The 25,162-nt window shown below is 47.8% G+C and overlaps 1 protein-coding gene across 1 annotated transcript in view; it reads right to left on the reverse strand.

Annotated features, from left to right (window-relative positions):
• Positions 1-24,327, reverse strand: part of Glt1d1 (glycosyltransferase 1 domain containing 1) — a 72,652-nt gene extending 48,325 nt beyond the window's left edge. The window contains exons 1-4 of the mRNA XM_032886359.1: positions 24,071-24,327; positions 11,860-12,008; positions 5,995-6,100; positions 3,067-3,118 (exon numbers count right to left, since the gene is read on the reverse strand). Of these exons, the coding sequence (XP_032742250.1) occupies positions 3,067-3,118; positions 5,995-6,100; positions 11,860-12,008; positions 24,071-24,138 (375 nt within the window). The 5' untranslated portion in view covers positions 24,139-24,327. The remainder of the gene's footprint in view (positions 1-3,066; positions 3,119-5,994; positions 6,101-11,859; positions 12,009-24,070) is intronic.
• Between the last annotated feature and the right edge of the window lie 835 nt (positions 24,328-25,162).

Consider the following 25,162-nt stretch of genomic DNA (forward strand, 5'->3'; position numbering starts at 1 on the left):
GATTTATTTTATGTGCATTTATGTTTTGCTTGTACATATACGTATGTACATCCCCTGTACACTTGAGGGCTGCAGATGTCATAAGAGGGGCACTAAACCCTCCCAAAACCGGAGTTAAAGATGGCTGCTGAGCTGCTGCGTGGGTGCTGGGAACAGGAACTGGGTTCTCTGGAAGTGGAACCAGTGCTTTGACGGATGAGCTGTCTCCCCGTCCCTCGGTGTTGGTTTGTTTCAAGTGCCTAGTGGCTCTTCCTGGAAGAGGACTGTCTGAGCACAGATCTGGCTGACCAAGGGTAGTGTGAGAACCTGAGCTGCTACCCTGCCTACCTCACTCTCAGATGATTGCCCTCCCCCCACCCCGGCTCCCCACCCTCCCAACCCTCACCCCTCACCCCCTACCCCACGGCACTGAAGCTTTTTGCTTCAGAATTGGAGTTCATTGCTGATAGTCAATACGTTGTTTCAGGCGCTATTCAAACAACTTATTGGTTTGGGGTTTTGTTTATCATATGCCTTTATTTGTTTGGGGGATGGGTGTGTACACACATACTATGATACAGCCATGTATATTTGTTTTGGGGTGTGTTTGTGTGTGCACATACTGCGGGCCATGTGCATTTATTTGTTTGGAGTGTGTGCATATATTATGGGCCATGTGTATGTGTTTGGGGTGAGAGAGAATGGAGGTATTCAATTCTCTCCTTGCCCTATGTGGGACTTAGGGATTGAACTCAGGTTATTAATCTTAGACAGACATCAACAACCCACTGAGCGATGCATCTTACCAGCCTCCACTGGGGTTAAGTAAAAGCGTAATAAACAGCTGAACAGGCAATATGTCTGCCACTTTCCACCAGAAAAAAAAATGGTGTTATAAAAGGGAGGGGCAGCCAGGCGGTCATAACATATGCCTTTAATCCCAACATTTGAGAGGCAGAGGCAGGTGGATCTCTGTGTTCAAGCTCCAGGACAGCCAGAACTGCACAGAGAAGAAAGCTGTCTGGAAAAAGCGGTGTGGGAAAGGGGGGGGGGTTGACTTTACTTACAAGATTTAAAAACTATGTTATTAAAAGGGAGAGGCCTTGTTTTGCACACTTGTGACCCAAGTACTTGGGACGCAGAAGCAGAACAATCAGGATTTTAGGCCTTACTCCATAACAGGAGTCTGTTTCAAAAACTATTGCTAATATGGCTTGTTGAAAGCCGAGGACAGAACTCGGAGGTAAGCATTTGTCGGTTCTGCTCAACAGCACAAAGGAGGCGCAGGTTTACGTGTATTCCAAGCTGGGTAGACGGCGCATGCCTGTAATCCCAGCATTTGGGAGGGAGAGGCACAAGGAGAGCTGCAAGGTCAAGGCCAGCCAAAGCAATGCAGAGAAAACTAGTTCCAGGCCAACCCGGGTTGGGGGTTTAGCTCAGTGTTAAAGTGCTTGCCTATTGGCTAGAGAGATGGCTCAGAGGTTAAGAGCACTGGCTGCTCTTCCAGAGGTCCTGAGTTCAATTCCTAGCAACCACATGGTGGCTCACAACCATCTGTCATGGGGATCTGGTGCCCTCTTCTGGTGTGTCTGAAGACAGCAACAATGTATTCACATAAATAAATATAGAAAGAAAGAAACAAACAAACAAATCATTTTTTTTAAAGGGCTTGCTTATCAAGCATAAGGGGTGGAAGGTCAATCCCCCGGTCCAGTGTAGTAGGAAGGGAGGAGTAGGAGGGTGGGTGACAAAAATTATAAGATGATAAAGACATTAACTACAAAAAGAGAGAAGGAAAGGGAAAAAAAGTGACTTAGGGACTAGAGAGATGGCTCAGTTGTTTAGGAGCCCTGGCCTCTGCTCCAGTGGATCTTGGTTTAGTTCCCAACACCCACAGAGTGGCTTCCAACCATCTGTAACTCCAGTCCCAGAGGATGTAAAACCCTCTTCTCTCCGCCACTAGCACCAGGCACATATGTGGCGCACAGACATACACACAGGCAAAACACCTACACACATCAAATAAATTGCTTTTAAAATGTGACCTGGTCAATGTGCCATTCACATTTCATTCCAGGATACCCTAGAGATATCCCTGGTATTTTATTCAAGAAGCACAGAAGTGCTTTCCACCTGTATAAATGTAACATTCCTACATATAACATTTCAAAGTTGTATTAAGAGACTAGAGAGGTGACTTAGTGGCACTTTCTGCCCTTTCAGAGGACCCAGTTCAACTCCCAGCAACCACATGGTAGCTCACAGCCATCTGTAATTCCAGGTCCAGTGGATCTGACACCCTCAGACATACATGCAGGCAAAACACAATGCACTTCAAACAAAAATAAACCGTGGAGAAAAAGATCTCAGCATGGAGTGGGAGCCACATGAAAGGGTGTGTGGTCAGCCAACTGGATTCAAGGGACTTAAAAAGCAAAAGAAAATACAGAGTTGCGTGCGTAGGGAAGCAAGGTAGAGCTGGAAAGAAGAGGAATTGGGAGGGATGAACACGGTCAATTTACATTGTATGGGGCTGAGCCGGGTATGGTGATGCACACCTTTAATCCCAGCGCTCGGGAGGCAGAGGCGGGCAGATCTCTGTGAGTTCGAGGCCAGCCTGGTCTACAAAGTGAGTTCTAGGACAGCCAGAGCTTGTTACTCAGAGAAACCCTGTCTCAAAACACCAAAACCAGAAAAACATTGTATGGGGCTGGAGAGATGACTCACTGGCTAAGAACACAGACAGTTCTCGCAGAGGACCTGGGTTCGATTCCCAGCACCAAGCCGGCTCGCAGCTGTCTCTAACTCCAGCTCCAGGAAGCTTAAGCACCTGACAAGCGTGTGGTATTACACAGAAACACACGCAGGCAAAAATACCCGTATACATTTTCTTTTTAATTTTAAAAAGGTTTTATACATTGTATCAAATTCTCAAAGAATTTTTTTTTTAAGTCTTTTTAAGCAGCACTGAACTTTTTCAGGTATCCATGCTGGAGAAATGCAGTATACAACTGTGCCACACCATGGTCTAACGGACTTCTTTCCTGTCCCCAAGCCCCACTGAAAGGACTACGGAGGAATACATACCCACTGCACCTCTGCCGTATCCTTCATTGCCTCTGTGAAAGCCACGGCAAACCTAGTCAATGGATAGAGATAACAGCCAATTAGGTTGCAACGCAATTAACACTACTGAGACACAGCTCCTCCCAACAGCCCAGGAGAGGCGGAGAGGACCCAGCTCTAAGTCCTATCCGTTGTCATGACTCCCAGTCACTGCCCATTAGGCTTCATCTTCACCCACACCAGGAAAAGTTGCACGTGGGAAATAAACTCAACGATACTCAAACCCTTTCTTTGCTCTTGTTCCTTTCAAATCATGCAGGGGAAGCGGAGATTAAAACTCAAAGCCAGGCCTGGGAGATGGCTCAGTTGTTAAGGTATATTTACTGGGGGTTGGGGATTTAGCTCAGTGGTAGAGCGCTTGCCTAGAAAGCGCAAGGCCCTGGGTTCGGTCCCCAGCTCCGAAAAAAAGAAAAGAAAAAAGAAAAAAGGAATATTTACTGTTCTTCCAGAGGACCAGGATTCAGTTCCCAGAACCCACGTGAGGCAGCTCACAAGTACATGTAACTTTAACTCCGGGGGATCTGACATCTTCTTTGACCCTTGTATGCATGTGGCATGCACGCTAACATACATTTACTTGGTTTTTGTGTTTGTTTGTTCTTTGGGGGTTTTGTTTATTTGTTTGTTTTTTTTTATTTGTTGAGACAGGGTTTCTCTGGGTATCCTTGGCTGTCCTGGACCTCACTCTGTAGACCAGACTGGCCTCTAACTCAGTGATAACCTGCCTCTCTCTCCCAAGTGCTGGGATTAAAGGCATACACCACCATCACCCTGCTGCATTTACGTGTTTAAGAAATAAAAAAGCCAGGGCTGGAGAGATGGCTCAGTGGTTAGGGGCACTGCTCTTTCAGAGGTCCCGAGTTCAATTCCCAGCAACCACATGGTGGCTCACAACCAACTGTAATGAGTTCTGATGCCCTCTTCTGGTGTCTGAAGACAGCTACAGTGTACTTATATATAATAAATAAATAAATCTTAGAAAATTAAAAAAAAGATTTAATACTATACTGTATGGGATAAAAGTTTAAATTCCTGAAAAAAAAATTTACACAGCCCCCAATAGGGAAAAAAATACACCAATTTAAAAGTGTTTGATTAGGGGCTGGAGAGATGGCTCAGTGGATAAGAGCAACCGACTACTCTTCCAGAGGTCCTGAGTTCAATTCCCAGCAACCACATGGTGGCTCACAACCATCTGTAATGGGATCCGATGCCCTCTTCTGGTGTATCTGAAGACAGCTACAGTGTACTTATATATAATAAATGAATAAATCTTAAAAAAAAAAAAGTGTTTGATTAAAAATGCAATGCACATTCAGAGCCAGACAAGCTCAATAGCCTCATTTATAGAAGCATGAGCTGCATGGTGTCAGACAAGGAATGCATGACTCGCGCGTCTCTCCTGCCTACTGGCCTCAATCAATACCCCCCCAATAAAAAAATCAATATTTGCTTTAATAACAATGCGATAAACAACCCTAATGATAATACCGTAAGATGGATTTGTTCAATAATGTTTCCAGTAAACAGAATTACTTTCCTTCCATAGGACAGCGTAGCACGAGCTACGTTAAACGGAAAGGCAGTATGTTTTCAGGATGTGCAAGCAATAGTAAGGAATTTGTACTAATAGGCCACCTTTTTAAAAAGACGATTTGTGTGCGCATGCGTGCATGTGTCTGTAACGTGCAGTGCCTATGGAGGCCAGAAGGGGGAGCTTGTCCTCTAGAGCTGGAGTTGCACTTCGGTTATAACAGGAACCACTTTGATGGGGAGAGAGGGAAGGGAACTCTGGTCCTCTGCAAAAGCAGTAAGTGATCTTTTCGTTGGTGTTGTTAAAAGACTTATTCATTTTGATTTTCTTATGTGAGTGTTTTTTTTCTGCGTTGTATGTGTGCAGGAGTGTGTTCGCGCGCGCGCGCGCGTGTGTGTGCCACACTCACAAAGTGCCCATGCAGCTCAAGAGGTGCTTGGCCACAGCTAGTGTCTGGAACAGGGTTTCCTTCCCACACTATCTTCACAGAACGAATGCATGTATCATCATCAAGAAGCACCAGCCGCAGCCAACAGAGCCATGCTCTGGGAGGCTCTCGGGTCCTGGATGGCTTGGGAGTACTGGATACACAGAGGACTAAGCCAGGGTACAGAATCCTCAGTGGTGGCCATCTCTCCAATAGTTTACAGGACTCACAAAGGAACAGAGGCAGGAGCCATCTTGCATACTGAACAGCCATGCTGACGAATAGCTACAAGGATGGCCCTTGGGCTGGGAAACCTAACTTAGGCCCGCTTTGCTCTTAAATCATCTACTCAGTCCTGCACTGTGGTACATTTCTATAGTCCCGGTGCTCAGAAGCCAGAGGCAGGAGCAGAGTTCAGGGTCATCCTCAGCTATCCAGAGGTCAAGGCTAGCCTAGGCTACCAAAGACCCTGTTTCAGCGCATGCACTCATGTGCACGCGCACACACGCACACACACACACACACACACACACACACACACACACACACACACACCCCAAAAGCACATGCTAGGGCTTTCTTCCTGCCACCCAGAGTCTTCCAGAACGTTCCTGGGATAATACAGTAAGCCAGGTGCATTGTAACCCTGCTTGATTATGATGAGAATTTATAACAAAATAAAACTATGCTGAGGGCCTGTTGCTGCTGTTTTGAGACAGGGTCTCTCTATGTAGCCCTGGCTATCCAGGAACTTAGTATTGTAGATCAGGCTGGTCTTAAGTCTCAGATAGCTACCTACCTGTCTCCCAAGTTTTGGAATTAAAAGCATGCACCACCGAGCCTGGAAGGGCCTTATTATTGGTGAGGTGACTTGGTTTCCCTGGTAAGAAGAAAGAAAGGCTTCCCACTGGGCGAGCCACAGCCTTACCTGGCTTCCTCCAGAACTTTTCCCATGACTTCCTTTTTTTCTTTGTGATTGGCGTCTTCATTTAAATCAGTTCCACCAAAGATGACCCCGAAAGGAATGCCGTGACCTGCAAAATGATGACAAAAGGAACAGACTGGGCGTCAGGAGGCACCCCCACGACTGGCCCTCATCCGCGGAGCAAAAGCACAAGTTCCCATAGCACTGGGCTGTGAGGCTTGTTTTGAAAGAGCTCGGTAGCCCAGGTCGTCTCTGGACTGTCAATTCTCCTGCCTCAGCATACTCAGGGCTGCTGCAATTTTTTTTTTCTTTTCTTTTTTTTTGGAGCTGGGGACCGAACCCAGGGCCTTGTGCTTGCTAGGCAAACACTCTACCACTGAGCTAAATCCCCAACCCCAGGGCTGCTGCAATTATAGGTGTGCACCACCACTCCTAGATGTGGGGTGTGTGAGTCTGTGCGTGGGGGGGGGGGGCAGAGAGGCAGAGAGACAGAGAGGGAGGGAGGAAAAGAGAGGTGTATGTGTGAGAGGCATTTGTGTGTGTATGATGAGAGGGAGGGATGCATTTGCCACAGTGCTGGTGTGGAGGTCATAGGACAACTTTGTGGAGTCAGTTCTCTCTTTCCACCTTCGTGTGTTCAGAAACTTTGAGGGGCCAGGCTTGTAGAGAAATTGCCTTCACCCGTTGGGTCATTTCATTGGCCCAACCTTGTTTTTGAGGCAGGGTGGCTGTGAGCTTGTTAGTACCCTGAGGGTGACGTTGAACTCTTTTTTTTTTTTAATATTTTATTTATTTATTATATATTATGATTACACTGTCACTCTCTTCAGACACACCAGAAGAGGGCATCAGATCTCATTTCAGATGGTTGTGAGCCACCATGTGGTTGCTGGGATTTGAACTCAGGACCTCGGGAAGAGTAGTCGGTGCTCTTAACCACTGAGCCATCTCTCCAGCCCTTTTTTTAAGTGTATTTCTTTTTTCTTTTTTCTTTTTTTTTTTCCCCCAGAGCTGGGGACCGAACCCAGGACCTTGCGCTTGCTAGGTAAGCGCTCTATCACTGAGCTAAATCCCCAACCCCGACCTTGAACTCTTAATTCTCAGGAGTCCGTTAGGATAAGCTGGGGGGGGGGCTGAGATTTCCCCCAAGCACTGCCACACCCAGTTGATATCTCTCTGGAAATTGAAGGCAAGACTTTGCATGTTCTAGAGAAACACTCTGCCAGGAGTATAGCCCCAGGTCCTAGGTATGATGTATTTTGTATCAGTTTCATTCTGGAGTAGCACAACAGGTAACACTGTTAAAAACCTGGGGCCATTGAGATGGCTTAGCAAATAAAGGAAATTGCCACCAAGCCTGATGACCTAAGTCCCATCTCTGAGACCCACACAGTGGAAGGAGAGAATCATTTCCTTGTGCGTTATCTTTTGGCTTCCACAAAGATCTCTCCCTACCACCACCACCTCCACCATCATCACCACCACTCCATACACACAAATAAATATATATACAAAGAAAAACTCACTCTAAGATTAATCATGTCAAGTTCCGCCCATGATAGTCTGGACTATTTTGCAAATTAACTTTCCTCAATTTTAAGCACTAAAGAAAAAGATTGTTCACCACAATCTATCAGAGCCAAGCTCACCAGCCCTGGGATGTGATTGAAGAGCTCATCACAGGAAGCTGAGGATGAGGAGAGGGCCCTGTTTGTCTCTCTCTAACCTGCAGGGGCAGCACTGTGTAGCCCAGGCTGTTAGACATCGGCACCTGGAGGTCACCAGGCACAGCCCCTCCCTCATGATCACCAGCTTCTAAAGCCAATCTTCAGGTTGGCCTCAAACTCAGAGTTCCTCCTGCCTCAGCCTCCAGACTCCCCCATCCTGTTCAGCCTTAAAGTATCTTTGAATTCAGTTCCACGCACACCCAGAGTGTGGTGGCACAAGTCTTTAATCTCAGCATTCTCTATGTGTCTTGGGCTAACCTGATCTACATAGCAATTAAGTTCCAGGTTAGCCAAGGCTCTGTGGTGAGATTCCGTCTCAAAAACAAAATAGTTTATCCCACACTATATGTGGAAAAAAAAAAGTGGAAATAAGATGTCATTATTCGGGGCTGGAGAGATGGGTCAGTTGTTAAGAGCATCAGTCATTCTTCTAGAGGACCAAGCGTTCCTAGCACCTATATGGACTCAACTGTCTGTAGCTCCTGGCCCAGGCTCTCTGATGCCCTCTTCTGGCAACTGCAGGCATGACACTCACATAAAACTAACAGGGCTGGACGTACATAGCAAAGCTGTAAACAGCACAGGCTGCTCTTGCAGAGGACGTGGGTTCAATTCCCAGCCCCTACGTGACAGCTCACAGCTGTATGAAACTCCATTTCCAGGAGATCTAATACCTTCTTATAGATTCTGTGGGCACCTGGAACACGTCTGTGTGTGCCTGCAGGCAAAATATCCTTACAGGTGAAATTGTTTAGTTGAAAAAAAAAATGTCGTCACTCGAACCTGATTTTGTGGGAGACCTGGCAAAGATAGAAGATGGTTTTACTTTATTTTAGGTAAGATATCTGAAGCTGGGTAGGCTAGTTCATACTTGCAAACCAAGGCAGGAGGATTGTCAGGATCTCCAGGCCAGCTTGTACTGTAAAGCCTTGCCTCAAAAGCCTGAGTGTGGGGGTGCTTCCAATAACCCCAGCATTTGAGAAGAGCAGGGGTTCAAGGTCAACCTTACCTACATCCTGAGTTCAAGGCCAGCCTGGGCTACATGAGACCCTGTCTCAAAAACTCAAACCAAGCCTGGCAGAGGTGGTGCACACCTTTAATTCTAGTACTTGGGAGGCAGAGGCAGGTGGATCTCTGAGTTTGAAGCCAGCTTGGTTTACAAAGGGCGTTCCAGGACATCCAGGGTTACACAGAGAAACCCTGTCTCTCGAAAAACCAAAACCAAAATAAGAAAACAAAAAACAAAACACACAACAGAAATCACAGATAACTGGGGGCCAGGGAGAAGGCTCATCGGGTAAAGGTGCTTGCCCCCAAGCCTGATGACCTGAGTTCGATTCCTGGGACTAACATGTAGAAGGTGAGGACACTATAACGTTATCCTCTGACCCCCACATGCACACATCATGCTGTGATGCACACACACCCTACTAAACACATCAATTTAATTTAAAAATTAAAGACCACCAAACTGTAAGCCATACATGATCTCAGCTTTAAAAACATGCAATGTGGGTGGTGGGAAGGGGCAGGGGGATCGGTGGGGGAACACCCTCATAGAGGAAGGGGGAGGGGAGAATGGGATAGGGGATTTATGGATGGGAAACCAGGAAAGGGGATAACATTTGAAATGTAAATTTAGGGCTGGGGATTTAGCTCAGTGGTAGCGCTTACCTAGGAAGCGCAGGCCCTGGGTTGGTCCCCAGCTCAAAAAAAGAACCAAAAAAAAAAAAAAAAAAAACTTGAAATGTAAATTTAAAAATCCAATTAAAAAAAAAAAGGAAACTACAGAACAATTATATGGGGTGGGGCATTTGAATTGGATTCCTATCCAGTCATGGGCTACCCTCCCAGGCTGGTGAATGTTCTTAAATGCATGACCCCATCTGCTTCCTTATTGGGCATTAGCCTAGGTCATAGTCTTTTAACTTCATTAAAGCACTGTAGCCTGCACCGAATTAACTCCCAAGTTGTATGTTTTATAGACTAGTTAAAGCACAGGAGAGAGTTCCCAGAATGCACTTTGCACAGCGCCCTGACTCTATTCTATCTCAGGAAAGACAACTCTAATATTCTGTCATTAAACAGTTGAAAAATTCATGATGTGCACAGGGGGAAAAAATCTTTTACATACAACCCCAGGAGGGAGGAACGAATCCCTTGGGTTAGTTCAGGGTCCTTACGGTATGAACCATAAAGAAAAGCAGGAATTGACCCAGTTTATTTTCTCAAGAGTTATTTATGTAATTTATGTGCATAAATGTTTTTTGCCTAAATTATGCCTGTACATTAGAAGAGGGGCCCCTGATCCCACAGGACTACAGGAATAGATGTAGATAGTTGTGAGCCGCCATGTGAGTGCTGGGAATCGAACTTAGGTCTTCGGGAAGAGTAGCCACCGCTCCTGACTGCTGAGCCATCGTGCCAGCCTTGAACCAGTTACTGACACATTGGCCCTGTAGCCAGGGCGCGTGTGCACTGAGGCTGCCTTGGTGTTCTTCCCTGTAGTCTGCATATTCTACTGAGAAAATGTGATTCACCTGGTGGCTCCCTTGGCAAACCTTTGCTTTTTAAAAAGGGCTGCTGAGACGGCCCAGCACGTCAAGGCATGTGTCCACTGACGTGTGCATGGAAGCAAACTTGCATGGGAGCCCGCGCAGATGCACCCCAGATTAAAGAGGAAAAGGGGGGTTGCAGAGATGGCTGTGTGGTTAAAAGCACTGGCTGATTTAGCCGAGGACCTAGATTTGATTCCCAGTACCTCACTAGCTCACAACAGGACACCCTCTTCTGGCCTCTGGGACTACAAAGCACATATATACATATGTATATGTGTCTACATCTTGATCAAACCCCACAATGGTCACCCTCTCATGTTGATGCTCAGCTCAGAGTTTAGTAACTACTGACACCAGGATGTTGAAAAGACACTATGGATTTACTGAAAGACTATTATTTTTCATTTTTTTGAGATAAGGTGTTACTGCTGGGTAGTGGTGGCCCAGGCCTTCAAGTCCAGCATTCGGGAGTCAGAATCAGTCAGAACTCTGAATTTGAGCCAGCCTGGTCTACAGAGCAAGTTCTTGGATCAGAGCTACACAGAGAAACTTTGTCTTGAAAACGCCATCCCCATCCCCAAGAAAAGATACCATTGGATTATCCTAAAGCTTACTTTATACTTCCTAAGTTGGACTCAAAATTGGAATCCTCTTGTGTTTTACTTCCGGAGTTCTGGGAGCTATAGGCACATGCCTCTATGCCTGGCATGTTAGGTGACTTTAGAGGCTGAGTTTATGACTCTAGAATATTCTTTATAAGAGAAGCTAACCACTGTGTCAACAGCTATTCAGTCTACCTATGACTTCATTTTCATGGTCAACTTGACACAGCCTAGAATGACCATGGAGAATCTCACCGAGGGTTTGTCTAGGTTAGGGTGACCTATGGGTGTGTCCGTGTGGAGACCTGCTTAGTTTAATTGCTGTGGGAAGACCCAGCCCACTGTGGGTGTTACCATTCCCTAGGCAGTGAGTCCTGAACTGCCTTACTGTAGAAGGGGCCATTTGTAGGAAACATGCCTTGCATGCATTCATTTCTCCTGAGGTCAGATGTGATGTGACTGGCTTCTTCAAGTTCCGCTCAAGGATAGACTGTACCAGGAACTGTAAACCTTTTTCTCTGAAGCTTGCATCTGTCAGAGCATTTTATCAGAGCAACAGGAAACTAAACTGAAACACCACCCATGGAGAAACACCAGTAGGGAGGAAAGAGGCCTCTTGGCCACAGCAGAGTAAATGGACCACCAGAGAGACATCCTCAATGCTCTGACCCAGGGCTTTCACAGCTCCGTGAGACCCTCTCCTGTGAGTACAGGCATGTGCCACACCAGGCCTGGCCTCAGGACAACACTTCAGTAAATATTTACATAGCGAAGACATCACCACTCACCACTATCTGTTCTGAACTGGCAGGCAAGGTTACCAAATTTAGATGATCGTTTAATAGAAAGGGACAGAGACCTTGTATAATCCTTTGGTTTGTCTTTGGGTAACGGGGCACCGTTCTTGGCATCTGGCATTTTTTTAAGCACTCCCCTCCACCCCCTCCCCTTGTGTGACTTGGGAAGCATGAGAGGGGATACCTTGGAGAAGTCTGCCTCCTCGGTAGAGGTGAAGGGCTAGTGCTGCTTCCAGATTCTCGTCCACGATCAGGTTGGCGATTTCAGATGGGCTTTCAAAGTCAAAGGCATCTCTCAGAACGCACATGTGGCCTGCAGCTTCTAGGTGATCCCTTCATTGAGAGAGAGAGAGAGAGAGAGAGAGAGAGAGAGAGAGAGAGAGAGAGAGAGAGAGAGAGAGAGAGAGAGAGAGAGAGAGATATTGAGATTGGTTGGAGTTGCCAACTTGGTTAAGGCTTGTGATGGTTTATATATGCTGGCCCAGGGAGTGGCACTATTAGGAGGTGTGGCCTTGCTGGAGGAAGTGAATCACTATGGGGATGGGCACTGAGACCCTCCTCCTAACCCTGTGAGAGCCAGTCTTGTCCTAGCAGCCTATAGATGAAGATGTAGATAGAACTCTTGGCTCCTCTTGCACCATGCCTGCCCATTGCTACGCCTTGATGATAATGGACTGAACCTCTGAACCTGTAAGGCAGCCCCAATTCAATGTTGTCCTTATCAGCGTTGCCTCGGTCACGGTGTCTGTTCACAGCAGTGAAACCCTAACTAAGACGAGGCTCCATTAGCAACACCTATTGTCCGAGCTGCTTGTTTGGAGGCAGTGTGTACTGAAACACAGATGGAGGCTTGAAGGTGACAGTAGTCATTCATTCCTCAGCCTGCAGGACCAGGGATCAAGGTCAGTGCAACCCCAGCTTTGAGAGACAAAAGCTTCCTGCCCCATTCAGCGGCATTGGTCTACCGCAGGCTCCATCTGCACCACTCTGAGTCCACTGTTGCCTTTGTCCACTGTCCCTCCGCTCTAGATGGTGCCTGATGGGCATCTTATAGTAGCTGTCACTCATTTTTCTTTTTACGTTTCTTTTAGGTTTCTTTTATGCTTATGGCCGTTTTGCCTACATGTGTGTCTGTGTACCACATACAATGCTGGTACCTACAGAAGTCAGAAGGTGTCAGATCCACCAATACTGGAGTTCTAGATGATGGTGAGCTGCCATGTGGGTATTGGGGACCAAACCCACATCCTCCATAACAGCCGCCAGTGCTGTTATCCACGGAGCCATCTCTCCAGCCCCATCATTCATTTCTTTTAATGATTTCAAAGGGCGAGCATAATGGCTTCGTGGTATAAAGGTACTTGATGCTCGCCTGACTTGGTTCTAACCATCGGAATCTGATCCTATTGGGACCCACATGATGGAAGGAGAGAACCAACTGTCCCAAGTTGTCCTCTGACCTCACAGGTATGCTGTGGCGTATGACATGTGAGGTCACCCCCCAGCCCCATGCTTCCTGCTCCACGGTAAATGAACAAATGTAATCTTAAGCATTTTAAAGACTGTCCCGCCAGTCTGTGTCCCCACCTTGAATCTCCAGAAGTAGGAACTCAATAAACCTCGGTCTCTGTATGACGTTACCCAGCCTCAGGTTATTTTGTTACTGTGAGCAAGACTGGGCTAGCCTGGGTCATCTGGTATCCAATGTGCTGTGTAAACGAAAAGACCTTAGGAGGAAGCATCAGGCTGAGTGAGTACCATGTTCACTCCGGGACATAGGGTGGGACCCGTCCCCCGCACGGAGATGCAGATGCTAATATCTCTTTGTATGAGGTAAAGATATATATTACAGAACATGCTAATGGCACTGTGTAAAATAAGCAAAACCTGCAGCTGGAGGAATGGCTCAGAGGTTAGAACATTAGCTGCCCTTGCAAAGGACCCAGGGTTCAAATCCCAGCACCTGTCTGTGCTTTACCACCATATGGAACTCCAGTTCCAGGGGAGTCTGTCGCCCTCTTCTGGCCTATGTGGGAACCTGGCACATATCGTGTGTGTGTGTGTGTGTGTGTGTGTGTGTGTGTGTGTGTGTGTGTAAAACTTTTAATTTTTTAAAAAAGAGTGCTTTTAAAATAAAACAATAGGGCTGGAGAGATGGCTCAGCGGTTAAAAGCACTGACTGCTCTCCCAGAGGTCCTGAGTTCAAATCCCAGCAACCACATGGTGGCTCACAACCATCTGTAATGAGATCTGATGCCCTCTTCTGATGTGCCTGAACAGCTACAGTGTGTACTTATATATAATAAATACATCTTTAAAAAAATAAAATAAAATAAAATAAAACAATAAAAGCAAACCTTGGGTCTAAAGACTTAAATGGTTTACGCCACTGTAGTATGTCTTTATTTTATACTTTTTTTGACTTAAGTTCTTTTTTTAAAGATGTATTTATTTTATGTATATGAGTATACTGTTGCTCTCTTAATACGTACCGGAAAGGGGCATCAAATCCCACTACAGATGGCTGTGAGTCACCATGTGGTTGCTGGGAATTGAACTCAGGAGGAAGAGTAGTTGGTGCTCTTAACCACTGAGCCAACCCTCCAGCCCTTGACTGAAGTTTTTACTTCTTTTACTTATTGTTCAGTATAGGGCTTGACACAAGATAAGCAAGATTTTATCACTGAATTACATTCCCAGGGCTCACCGGGTCACCAGGCTGTCCTTGAACTCACTCTGTAGGCCAGGCAAACCTTGAACCTGCAATCCTCCCACCCCAGCCTCCCAAGTAACTAGGATACCAAACCTGTGTCACTAGGCCTAGCCCTCAGTTGCATAACTTGGCTGTGCCATTCTCATTGTTAACTGATCAGTCAGCGGAGGTCAATAACCCTGCCCTCCCCACATTTAACATTCCTCCCTCCCCTCCCCTCTCTCTCCCTCTCTCCCTCTCCTTCTCCCTCTCTCTGGAAATACTGGTGGTGCCTGCGTAGCACCCACCAAGGAGCCTATCAACCCTACAGCTATTGCTTCTCTCAGCCTGAAACTCACATCATGCGAGAGTCAGAATTCTATGTGTTCTGGGCAGACACGGGTAACTGCTATTCCATCTCCAGAAAGCTCTATGAAATGAGAAGCTGTTGGCAGATGGCAGCGACTCTGAATTCTACTAAGGAATGGATGCCCAAGAGATCCATGACCTCCGCTGAATCCCTACAGAAGGAAGGGAAAGGGGGCCGTTGCCGTGGATAACGAGAGTCATAATTACGAGTTGCTCTTCGTCTACTGAACGCCTTTTAAACAGCACTGTGACACTCCTTGCACGGTCTCATAAACATTCTAAATAAAAAATAACTTTAATCTTAATACCCAGCGGACTGAAATCTTACTCCTGTGCCTGGCTGACTTATAACACTTTCCAATCATTTTGTCCCCCTTCCCTCTCTCACAGGATAACTCAATTCAATAACAAACTCACAAAGTACTTATTAATGCCAAGAAAAGTATGGTTTTTTTTCTTTCCTTGCAAAAGGGTTTTAAAGAAAGGAGCTGAGCTGGGTGTGGTGACCCATACCTTTGATCCCACTGCTCAAGGGACAGAAGAAGGTAGATCTTTGTGAGTTTGAGACCAGCCTTCTCAAAAGAACAAAAGAGCTGATAATACACACACACACACACACACACACACACACACACACACACACACACCCTCCCAGAGAGAAAGCGAGAGCGAGAGCGAGAGCGAGAGCGAGAGCGAGAGCGAGAGAGAGAGAGAGAGAGAGAGAGAGAGAGAGAAGGGCTTTAATAATTGGTTCTCATCATTTCCAGGAAAAGGGAACCAATTTGCATATTCATGACTTAAGATTAGAAATCGCTTCACCCATCTCCATCCAGCAACAACCCTGTTCTTTTTTATTTTTATTGTTGTTTAAATTATGTCTCTATGCCTGAATGTGTACTGTGTGCATGCAGTACCGAGAGTGGCTAGAAGAGGGCATCAGACCCACTGGAACCATAGTGACGGGTAGTGTGAGCCACCACGTGGGTGCTGGAAACTGAACCTGGGTTCTCCACAAGAGCAACAAGCGCTCTTAGCCTCTGAGCCACCTCTCCAGTGCCATGAGTCATGTGTTGAATGTGTCTCAGATGGGAAAGGAAGAGGCATTTCTGCAGGAATCCTTTCAGATGTTGTAGCGCAGGTTAAGTCCCTTTCCCAGGCTGTCATCTCTATGCACGTGGAGACCAGAGGGCTTTCACACTCTAACTGGGTAATAATGCTTTGTGCATTTGCATGCTGGAACCTTTGTCCAAATGGTCATGCTTGGCTCTAACACATGCTCAGCTCTGGTTGCCTGGCTCCTGGCTTCAGGTATAGCAGGTGGCGCTGTGCTGGGTGAGGACCCACCTAGCCTTTAGTATTCATTTGCTAACTGTTTAAATGTTAACTGACCTCCAACACCTGCTGCTTATGCTAATTCCAGACAAATGGCTGAGGTGTCTTCCTCAGCTGTGTGCCTTGTTTGCTGCTGCGATTTCCCGAGTGCCACCTGCAAGTCGCTCACGGGAGGCAGAACACAGTCTGTAATAGGGGTTCCAGCCAGTGTTTTTCCCGGGCAACAGTGTGGTCTGAGGCGGATGCTGTGGTCCCAGCCTCCTGTGTACCTAGACTCCACTTTCCCTACACTCCAGGTAGGAAGGAGATAGCTGAGCCTAGGACTGGTAGGGTTGGGGGTGCGGGAACCCCATTTGGTTCGAGTGAGTACAGAGCCCTTCTCCGGGAGATTTAGGCGCATCTCTTTACAATAAAGGTCTGAAGGTCTCCCCCTAAAGTGACCCTTGATGAAGGAGACGGTCCTTGCTTGTCCAAACTGTCTTATTTGATTTTGGATGTGCATGCATATGTCTTAGTCTTATTCGGTGATGCCCAGGAAGGGAAGCTCATGGGCTAAATGCTCAGGTCCTATCTAGCTACCTCATTAACATTGAGAACTCCAGGTTTTGATGCTATGTAACCAATTGTCGTGGTCCTCTCAGTGGGGTGTCAGGGTTGCGTGTTCCAGATCAGGTAATTTTGACCGGGAGCTGGCCTTACACCTACCATTCTCAATCCTGAGATTTCCCGGGGTTTAGGCTGGCTCAACCTTACCATTTCCTCTGTTGGGTGGCACAGTCCACTTGCCCCACAGTGCCTATTTAGCATATCAAAGCTGACCTGGCTGCCACATTCTCCCATTCTCCAGTCCCAGCCTGTTACAGGATATGGAGGGCATACCCCCCTCCTCCCTCGAGGCACCCCCCACTATGCAGCCCCGCTGGTCTGCCCTTCCCCCAGGAGGCTCTTCCCTATATAATTCAGACATTTTGGTTACCTAACCCTTTTGTTCCTTTAGCCTCTCGGCTGCTGCACCTGGTTCCCCTCTCTCTCCTCTCCCTTCCTTTCCCTACTCCTCACATGGCCCAGCTCAGTTTGGCCCTGTCCACTCCGGATTCTCCCAGATGTCTCTGCCTCTAGCTATGCTCTCCCACATATCTATAATAAACCTTCCCCGCCATCCTACCTAGGAGCACTCACATCCTTTCCTTCCCTCTTCCTTCCCTCCTCCTCTTCCTCTTCTTCCTCCTCCTCTTCTTCCTCCTGCTCCTCCTCCTTCTTCTTCTTCTCCTCTCTCTCTCTCTCTCTCTCTCTCTCTCTCTCTCTCTCTCTCTCTCTTCTATTCAACTTATGCAGAAAGAAAAATAGTCAGGGCTGGAGAGGTGGCTCAGAGGTTAAGAGCACTGACTGCTCTCCCAGAGGTCCTGAGTTCAATTCCCAGCAACCACATGGTGGCTCACAACCATCTGTAATGGGATCTGATGCCCTCTTCTGGTGTGTCTGAAGAGAGTGACAGTGTACTTATATATAAAATAAATAAATCTCTTTAAAAAAAAAAAAAAAGAAAAATAGTCATTTTCCCTTCACTTTCCAGGCACCCATGATGTTCTCTGAGTCCTTGGTATGGTTTGCATGTGAGATGTCCCCCAAGAAGTTCATGTGTCGAAGTTTTGTGTGTGCATAGCGGTGTTGTATAGTCTGTGAGTGTCGACTGACTCCTGAAAGCCTCAGTGATACTGATGGATCATTCAATGGATCAATTCCTAGCTGAATGGGTTTGGAGGAGGGCCAAGCCCTCCACACTCAGAAATCTGAAAACGTCAAACAAAATTCTGCTTTCCTTCTCTGATCTCTCTCAGGTATTTTGTGACAGGGAATTTAGGTGTGTGTGTGTGTGTTTGTGTGTATGTGTGTGTGTATGTATCCTTGGCTGTCTTAGAACTAACTCTGTAGACCAGGCTAACCTGGAACTCATAGAGATCCACCTGCCACTACCTCCAGGAGTTCTGGGATTAAAGATGTGCACCACCGTGGCCAGCTTGTCACAGTTGCCTAATTTGTCGGTTAGCTAGTTGGTTCCTATAAAACATCAGTTCTGAACCTGTGGGTCATGACCCCTTTGGGAGTTGAACAACCCTTTCACAGGGGTCTCCCAAGACCATTGAAAAACACAGATATTTTTCCATTACCACTCATCAGAGTAGCAAAATCACAGTTACGAAGTAGCAATGAAGAACGTTTTTTCTGGTTGGGGGATCAGCACAACATTTGGAACTGTATTAAAGGGTCACAGCATTGGGAGGTTGCGACCCACTGCTCTAACAACAAAACCCAGAAAACTTGAATTCTCCCCTAATTGATTCTCCAAAAAGCTTTCCCACCTACAGCCTGGTAACTGCAGCAGAACTCAGGAGGGGGGCGTCACAGACAGGGTGAAGGGGAAAGTGAGTCCGGCTGTTAAGGACCTTTCCCCTGGCAGTTCCAGATTGCTCACTTTCCCTGAGGTACCGTCTCTCAAGGTTCAGCCGTAAACATGTTTGTTCACTAACCCTCTGTGGATGAAGCGAGCACAGCTGCCACCCACTGCGCAAAGTCCAGCTCGCCTGGGACAATTCTGGTTCAACACTCTCTGCCCTAAACCAACTTAACCCTGACCGCGTGTGTTCTCCTGAGAGCCCAGGGTTACACAGCACTTGGCAGCATTTTCCAGTCACCCTCGGGAGCGCCACAGACACTGTGTTCCCTGGGGAGCTCAGCTATGGCACCGGACCATAGGATTTGAAACAAACATCAGCGGGAAACTTTGTGGAGGGCGTGGTGGTGCACACGCCCAATCCAAGTGCTCAGGGGGTAGGGAGGGTCAGAAGTTCAAGGTCTTCTCTGGCGAGGGCCAGACCTATTCCCGCTATGGGGTGGTGGTGGTGGGGTTCAAGAGCATCCTCAGCTTATGGCCAACTGTTTCACTGACTGATGGTGGTGGCAATGGCTGCTGCGGAAATGGCTTAGTGGTTAAGAGCACTGGATGCCCTTCTGGGACACATTGCACCCACACTGTGATTCCCAATCATCTGTAGCTCCAGGGGAATCTGATGCCCTCTTCCAGCCTCCGGGAACAGCGGGGACAGATGTAGTTCGTGTGCAGACATACGTGCACATAGACACATTCCGACAAAAACCCCCAGACCCAAAAGAGAAAAGCTAAAAGTCGCAATACATTTTAAAAATACTAGAAAAGCCAATTTGAGAGTGGAAAGCAACATGTCCTTGGGTTTCTGGAGGATGGTTTCTTCAACCACTGTCGTGAAGAAGCCACTCCCAGACAGTGGAAGACACTTTGGGGTTTCATTATAAAAGCAGGGGTTAGCGGGGGTGTGGGATGTAGCCCAGTGATTGACTGTGGGGCGTGCTGTCACACAGTGTGTGTTCCCTGTCCCCCAGGTCTGTTGGAGAAGGGGGACAGGGTGAAAAGGGAGTCAGAGAATCCAGCTATCCACAAAAGCAAGAATTGACCCACAAGGCTGTTTTAAATTTAACTTGAATTACTGAAAGGTTTTTGAGGATCAGCCTCCTTTCCATGAAAGGACTCTCTGAGCCCAGTACTAGCTGGACAGAGCTACCGAGGTTACTCCTCATGTCTACTTCCGGTGTCCTTTTTCTCCCACCAAGACACAGTGAAGTTTGTTCTCTGGGTTATTTTTATTTTGAGACAGGTTCATGAAACCTGTCTAACCTTGAACTCACGGAAATCCTCCTGCTTCTGTCTTCTAAATGCCGTGATCAGGGGGCATGAGCCACCACACCTGCCTGTGTTCCAGACTTCAGATTACGTTTTTCTTGTAAAGTTGTGTTTTAGCCAGGCCAGGCAGTGGTGGTGCAGCACTTTAATGCCAGCACTCGGGAGGCAGAGGCCAGCCTGGTCTACAGATAAAGTTCTAGGATAGCCAAGGCTACAGAGAGAAACACTGTCTCAAACAAACAAACAAACAAACAAAAAGTCGTGGTGTTATCTTTTATGTGTATGTCTTGTTCATGTATGTGCACAAGTGGGTAGACACCCAAGGAGACTAAAATCCCTGTCAGATCTCCTGGAGCTGGGGTTACAGCTGATTGCGAGCTGTCTGCTGGAATGGGACCTCAGCCCTCTGAAGAGAGAAGCAAGTACTATTAATTGCTAACCCATCTCTCCATCTTTTCTTTCTTTCTTTTTCCTTCCTTCCTTCCTTCTTTCTTGACAGACTCTCATTATTTAGCTCCTAGCTGGCCTGAAGCTCCCTTTAAGTAAATAAAGCTGGTCTCAAACTCACAAAGAGCTGCCTTCTTCCATACTCTGTTTGCTTGCTCACTTATTTACTTGCTTCCATTTATTTATTTATTATTTATAGGCAGGGTCTCGTGTGAACTCTTTGCTTAGTAGAGAATTGCCTTAAACTTCTGACCCTTAGGCTTCCACATTCAAAGTGCTGAGATCACAGATAACGTACCACCATACCCATTTCGCACAATGCTGGCCAAATGTCTGCTAAGCTAGCACTCTACCTACTGAACCACAAGTACTCTGCCTACTGAGTTACAAGCACTCTGCCTACTGAGCCACAAGCACTCTACCTACTGAGCTATAAGCACTCTACCTACTGAGCTACAAGCGCTCTGCCTACTGAGCCACAAGCACTCTACCTGCTAGGCAACAAGTACTCTTAAGCCACAAGCACTCTACCAACTGAGCCACAAGCACTCTACCTACTGAGCCACAAGCACTCTACCAACTGAGCCACAAACACTCTGCCTACTGACCCACAAGCACTCTGCCTACTGAGCTACAAGCACTCTGCCTACTGAGCTACAAGCACTCTACCTACTGAGCCACAAGCACCCTACCAACTGAGCCACAGAACTCACTCTACCAACAGCCCTCCTTGCTTCTTAAACGCATGAGACACAGATTCAGTCCTTCTTACCTGCCATCCTACAGCTATCACTACCTTCATTTTATGACAGTTCTTGGCCTCTTGTGACAAAAATCTTGCTCCTATTTCCAGCCTCGTGCCCAGCCCTGACTCTAGCAGGTTAGCTGCCTTGGCTCACACTCTGATCCTCTGATTAATGACCACCAGTCCTCACCAAGCCAATTAAAGGAACCAGAATCACCACGTTCTATTTACTCAGCCTCATAGAAACTTTAAGACAAGTGTTTTGTTTTTCAAGACATATATGTGTATGTGTGTATATGTTAATATTTTAAATTGTGTGTACTTGTGTCTATGTGGGGATCTGTGTGAGCATAGATTCCCAAAGAGGTCAGAAGGGAGCATTGGGTCTCCTGGATCGGGTTTACAGAGGGCTGTGAGCCTCTAGACGGTAGCTTCTGCAAAAACTGTGTGCTTTGCTCTTAATCCTCTCTTCTCTGCTCTCAAGCCCTCTTTGTCCCTGTCCCTTCTCTCCCCCTTCCCCTCCCATTTCCCTCCACTGCCCACTGCCGGCCTTTGTTCCTCCCCTCTTCTACTCTTCTTCTCTCATTAAACCTCTCCCCGTGGAGGGAAAAACCTGTGTGCTTTGAACCTTTGAGCCTTCCTTTTCTCTACACCTGAACCCCTCTTTTTAACATGGGCGGTGGGGATTTGAACTCAGATCCATATGCTTTTGCAACAAGCTCTCTTATCCACTGAGCTATCCTCCCAGACCTGAAGATGTGACCCGGAGATGTGACGTTTGTCTAGGCACTTCAGTTCATATGCTGCAAGCAGAGAGTTTCTTTATGGCCAGTTCCAAAAGAATCGGGGTAGAATTTTCAGGTTTTATGGTGGTTTTCTGGGAAAGAGGGCTCAGATGTCTATGACTACTTTGGGGAAGAGAAATTCTCTCAGTATTTTGTTGTTGTCCTTTGCTTGCTCTGTGTAAGGAAGGGTTGGAGAGATGGCTCAGTGGGTAAGAGCACCGACTGCTCGTCCAGAGAACCCGGGTTCGATTCCCAGCACTACATGGCAGTTCACAACTGGGACTCCAAGATCCGACACTCTCACACAGACATACATGCAGGCAAAACAACAATGCACATAAAAAAATAGAAATAAATTGTTTAGAAAAGAAAGGGAACAGGAGGTGGGAGCCTAGGTCAGTTTCAGAATCCTCACATGGACACATCATTTTTTTTTTTTTACCTCCCCCCCCACCCGACACATCATTTTCTGAGCCCATAACATCATGAGGGATGGACAGATCTTTGTCATATCTCACCGTAGCTTTTTGATACCACCCAATAAATATTCCGTAGGGATCATTTACAGCCAACCACTGTTTTGTGAGTCTACAACTTCATTCTTGGGCAATGCAAACTTCTCTAAGCCCCCCCACCCACCAAGGCTTTCCCTAACCACATACTATCCCCCTAAGAATGGCATGCATCCTCTAAGCCCTCTTCCCCCATGGGAAGGGACATAGAAACGTCTGGGTTAGCGGAGGATTCTCCTTTGTGACAGCCTCCTTGCACATAAGACATTTGGGTATGTTTTCTACTATTTAATTCATCCATGATCAGGTCATTCCAGAGAATCTTGGACCTTTCCCACCCACACAGTCAAATGTTAGCTAAAGGTTCTTGATGTTTAAATGGTAATCTTGAATACAATCTCTTCCTCTTGCCAAGTGCCCACGACAGCTTAAAGACTGTCTTACCAACCTTCTGTATCTTGTATCTCAAATTTACCTTGACCTCAGGACCGGTGTATTATTAGCTCTTCCAAACCTGTGGGTGCTTCCCCTCCGGCCTTAGCTTATATGCTACTACTTCAGCTCAGAGCACAGCCTGGACCTTATCACTTGAAGGAAGATAAGATCTCAGGTAGATGGAACTTGACAGTAGCAGAGGATGACCCTGAACTTCTGATCGCCTGGCCTTCCGCTCCCAAACGCTGGGGTTATCGGTATGTGCAATCACACCTGGGTTTACGCAGTGCTGGGAATGGAACTCAGGGATTCACATATGCTTCCTTGGCAAACACTCTTATCAGATTGGCCACACTCCTAGCAAGGTTTTATTTGTTCCATAGTACCAGTCACTCTGGAATGATTATTTACCCCTGTGTTTACTCTCCTTGTAAACGACTTGCACTTTTCTACTGCAGAGAGCCCAGTGAGTGGCTGAATTAGAGGAAAGGGAAACTCACGCAATCAAAACCCCATCTCCTCCCTGGGAAACTTCAGGAGAGCATTTGCCTTCCTTCGGTTGTTCACCGTGATCTTGAGAGGAACTGTAACATTTTCTAGCCTAAAGCCTCAACGGCTCTTTCCCGTGTTGAGAAAATAGACCCACCGAGGGGGGAAACCATTGGGAAATTTCGTGAAGCAAGTGGAGGGGGAGGGAGAGATAGCGGTGGTGGGGGCGGAGAGACGAGCACGCGAGCGCAGGGCACACAAGCATCTGCCTCCCACTGATTCAGACCAGCCCTGCTCGATCCAGGCAACCAGATGGCCAGAGGTGAGTGGACCCGCCTTCCCTGGCTTGTCCTGGCTTCAGGCTTCCGTCCCAGGTAAACATACAGAGCGAAAAAGGTCTAATTAGATAAAAAATAAGCGGAGCGTTCCGAAGAGAACCCGGTGGGAGGTGCGGGCGTGCGGCGGGGGTGGGGGCGGGGCGGGGGGCAGTAGCCACAGAACTCGGACCCTGAATTTCCGCACGTGCTGGACCATCGGATGCACCCAGACTCTTTGCCTCTTTCCAGCCACGTGGGTCCCCGCTCCGCATCCCAGGCCACTCTGCCCAAAGCCCATGACTGCAGCGAGGCCTTTGCTGAGCCTCTTGGTTCCCCACCACCACCACCCCGCGTCCCAGCGCTGGCTCAGGCGGCCTCTTTGCGCCATCCTAGGGCACTCACAATACCAGACAGGGCAGCAGGCAGCTGAGCTCAGAGCTGCAGCCCCTCGCGCCGGCACCTGCGCCCACGACCCGGCCGTTTGTGCACGCGCGGCTCCGGTGCCCGGCCCAGCCCGGCATCCCCAGGCGAGGGATGCTCAGGTCCCCGCAACATACCGCAGGCGCCCAGCCGTGATCGCGTTGCCAGTGTGAGGCCTCAGTACTGCCAGGAACAGGAGCCGCATGTCGCTACAGCCAGGGACTGGGCCACCAGGCCCGGGCGGCGGGGTAGAGGTGGATTCGGTCCCGCCCGCTGCTCCAAGGCGGAGCCCGCAGGTTCAGGGGTAGGGAGGGGAAGAGGGGAGAGATAGGGAAGGAAGGGGAAAGGCACGGAGGAGAGGGGAGGCGAAGAGAAGGGAGGGGAAGGGAAGGGGAGGAGAGGGAAGGGAGAAGGGAGAGCTGGGGGCAGGAGAGGACCTGAGGAGACTGGCGGGTGGGGAGAGGGTCACGAGACCAGGTGTCAGGCAGCCACGAGCTCAGGAAGATGGGGGCAGGGTGTCCACTGTTCCGGGGACCAAGAACACAGGTGACCCTGTGTCTCCCCACATTATGATTGTGTGTTGGGCTCCTACATGCAACCTGGTGGCTGATACTGAGCTGCTCCCCCAGACACCAGGACCTGGTGAAGTGTGGGTACAAGACCACACGTGGAGAGGGGATTTGAGTCTCACTCTGCACGATCTTATTTTTGAGAGGACCCTGGAGCTTAGGGTACCCTGGACTCTGAAGCCTTAGGAGGGCATAGGTCAGGCGGTCGGTCTTTTTTTTTTTTTTTTTTTTTTTTTTTAAGACCCTGGCATCCCTGAAACAAGTTCTGTGAACTTCCAGGGAAGAGAGTGGAGAACCATAATAGAGAAGGCTGTTATGGGGCTGGCTTCAGGGATATGGGTTTGCAATTAAGGCCAGCAACGCAAAGACGGAGGCAGGAGGATTGCTGTAAGTTGTAAGATTCTAAGGAAGGGGGAGGCAGAGGGGGCACCCAGCACTCTAGGATTTCTTGCTTGCTAGACTCTTACCCCAGGCGCTGAGACACATCTGAAGCCTCAGAAAGACAGTTTTAGAGGACTATAGTGTGCGGCTAGGAAGTCAGGTTTGTGGGGAGCCCAGGGCCCAGAGCCTCTTGCATTAAATGCACCTGAGCAGGAAGGGTGGGAAGAGACAGAGCCTAGTGACAACATGACATTTGGGTGACTTCATGGTGTTTTAGGA

Source organism: Rattus rattus, chromosome 16, assembly GCF_011064425.1.
Source record: "Rattus rattus isolate New Zealand chromosome 16, Rrattus_CSIRO_v1, whole genome shotgun sequence".
NCBI classification, from domain to species: domain Eukaryota; kingdom Metazoa; phylum Chordata; class Mammalia; order Rodentia; family Muridae; genus Rattus; species Rattus rattus.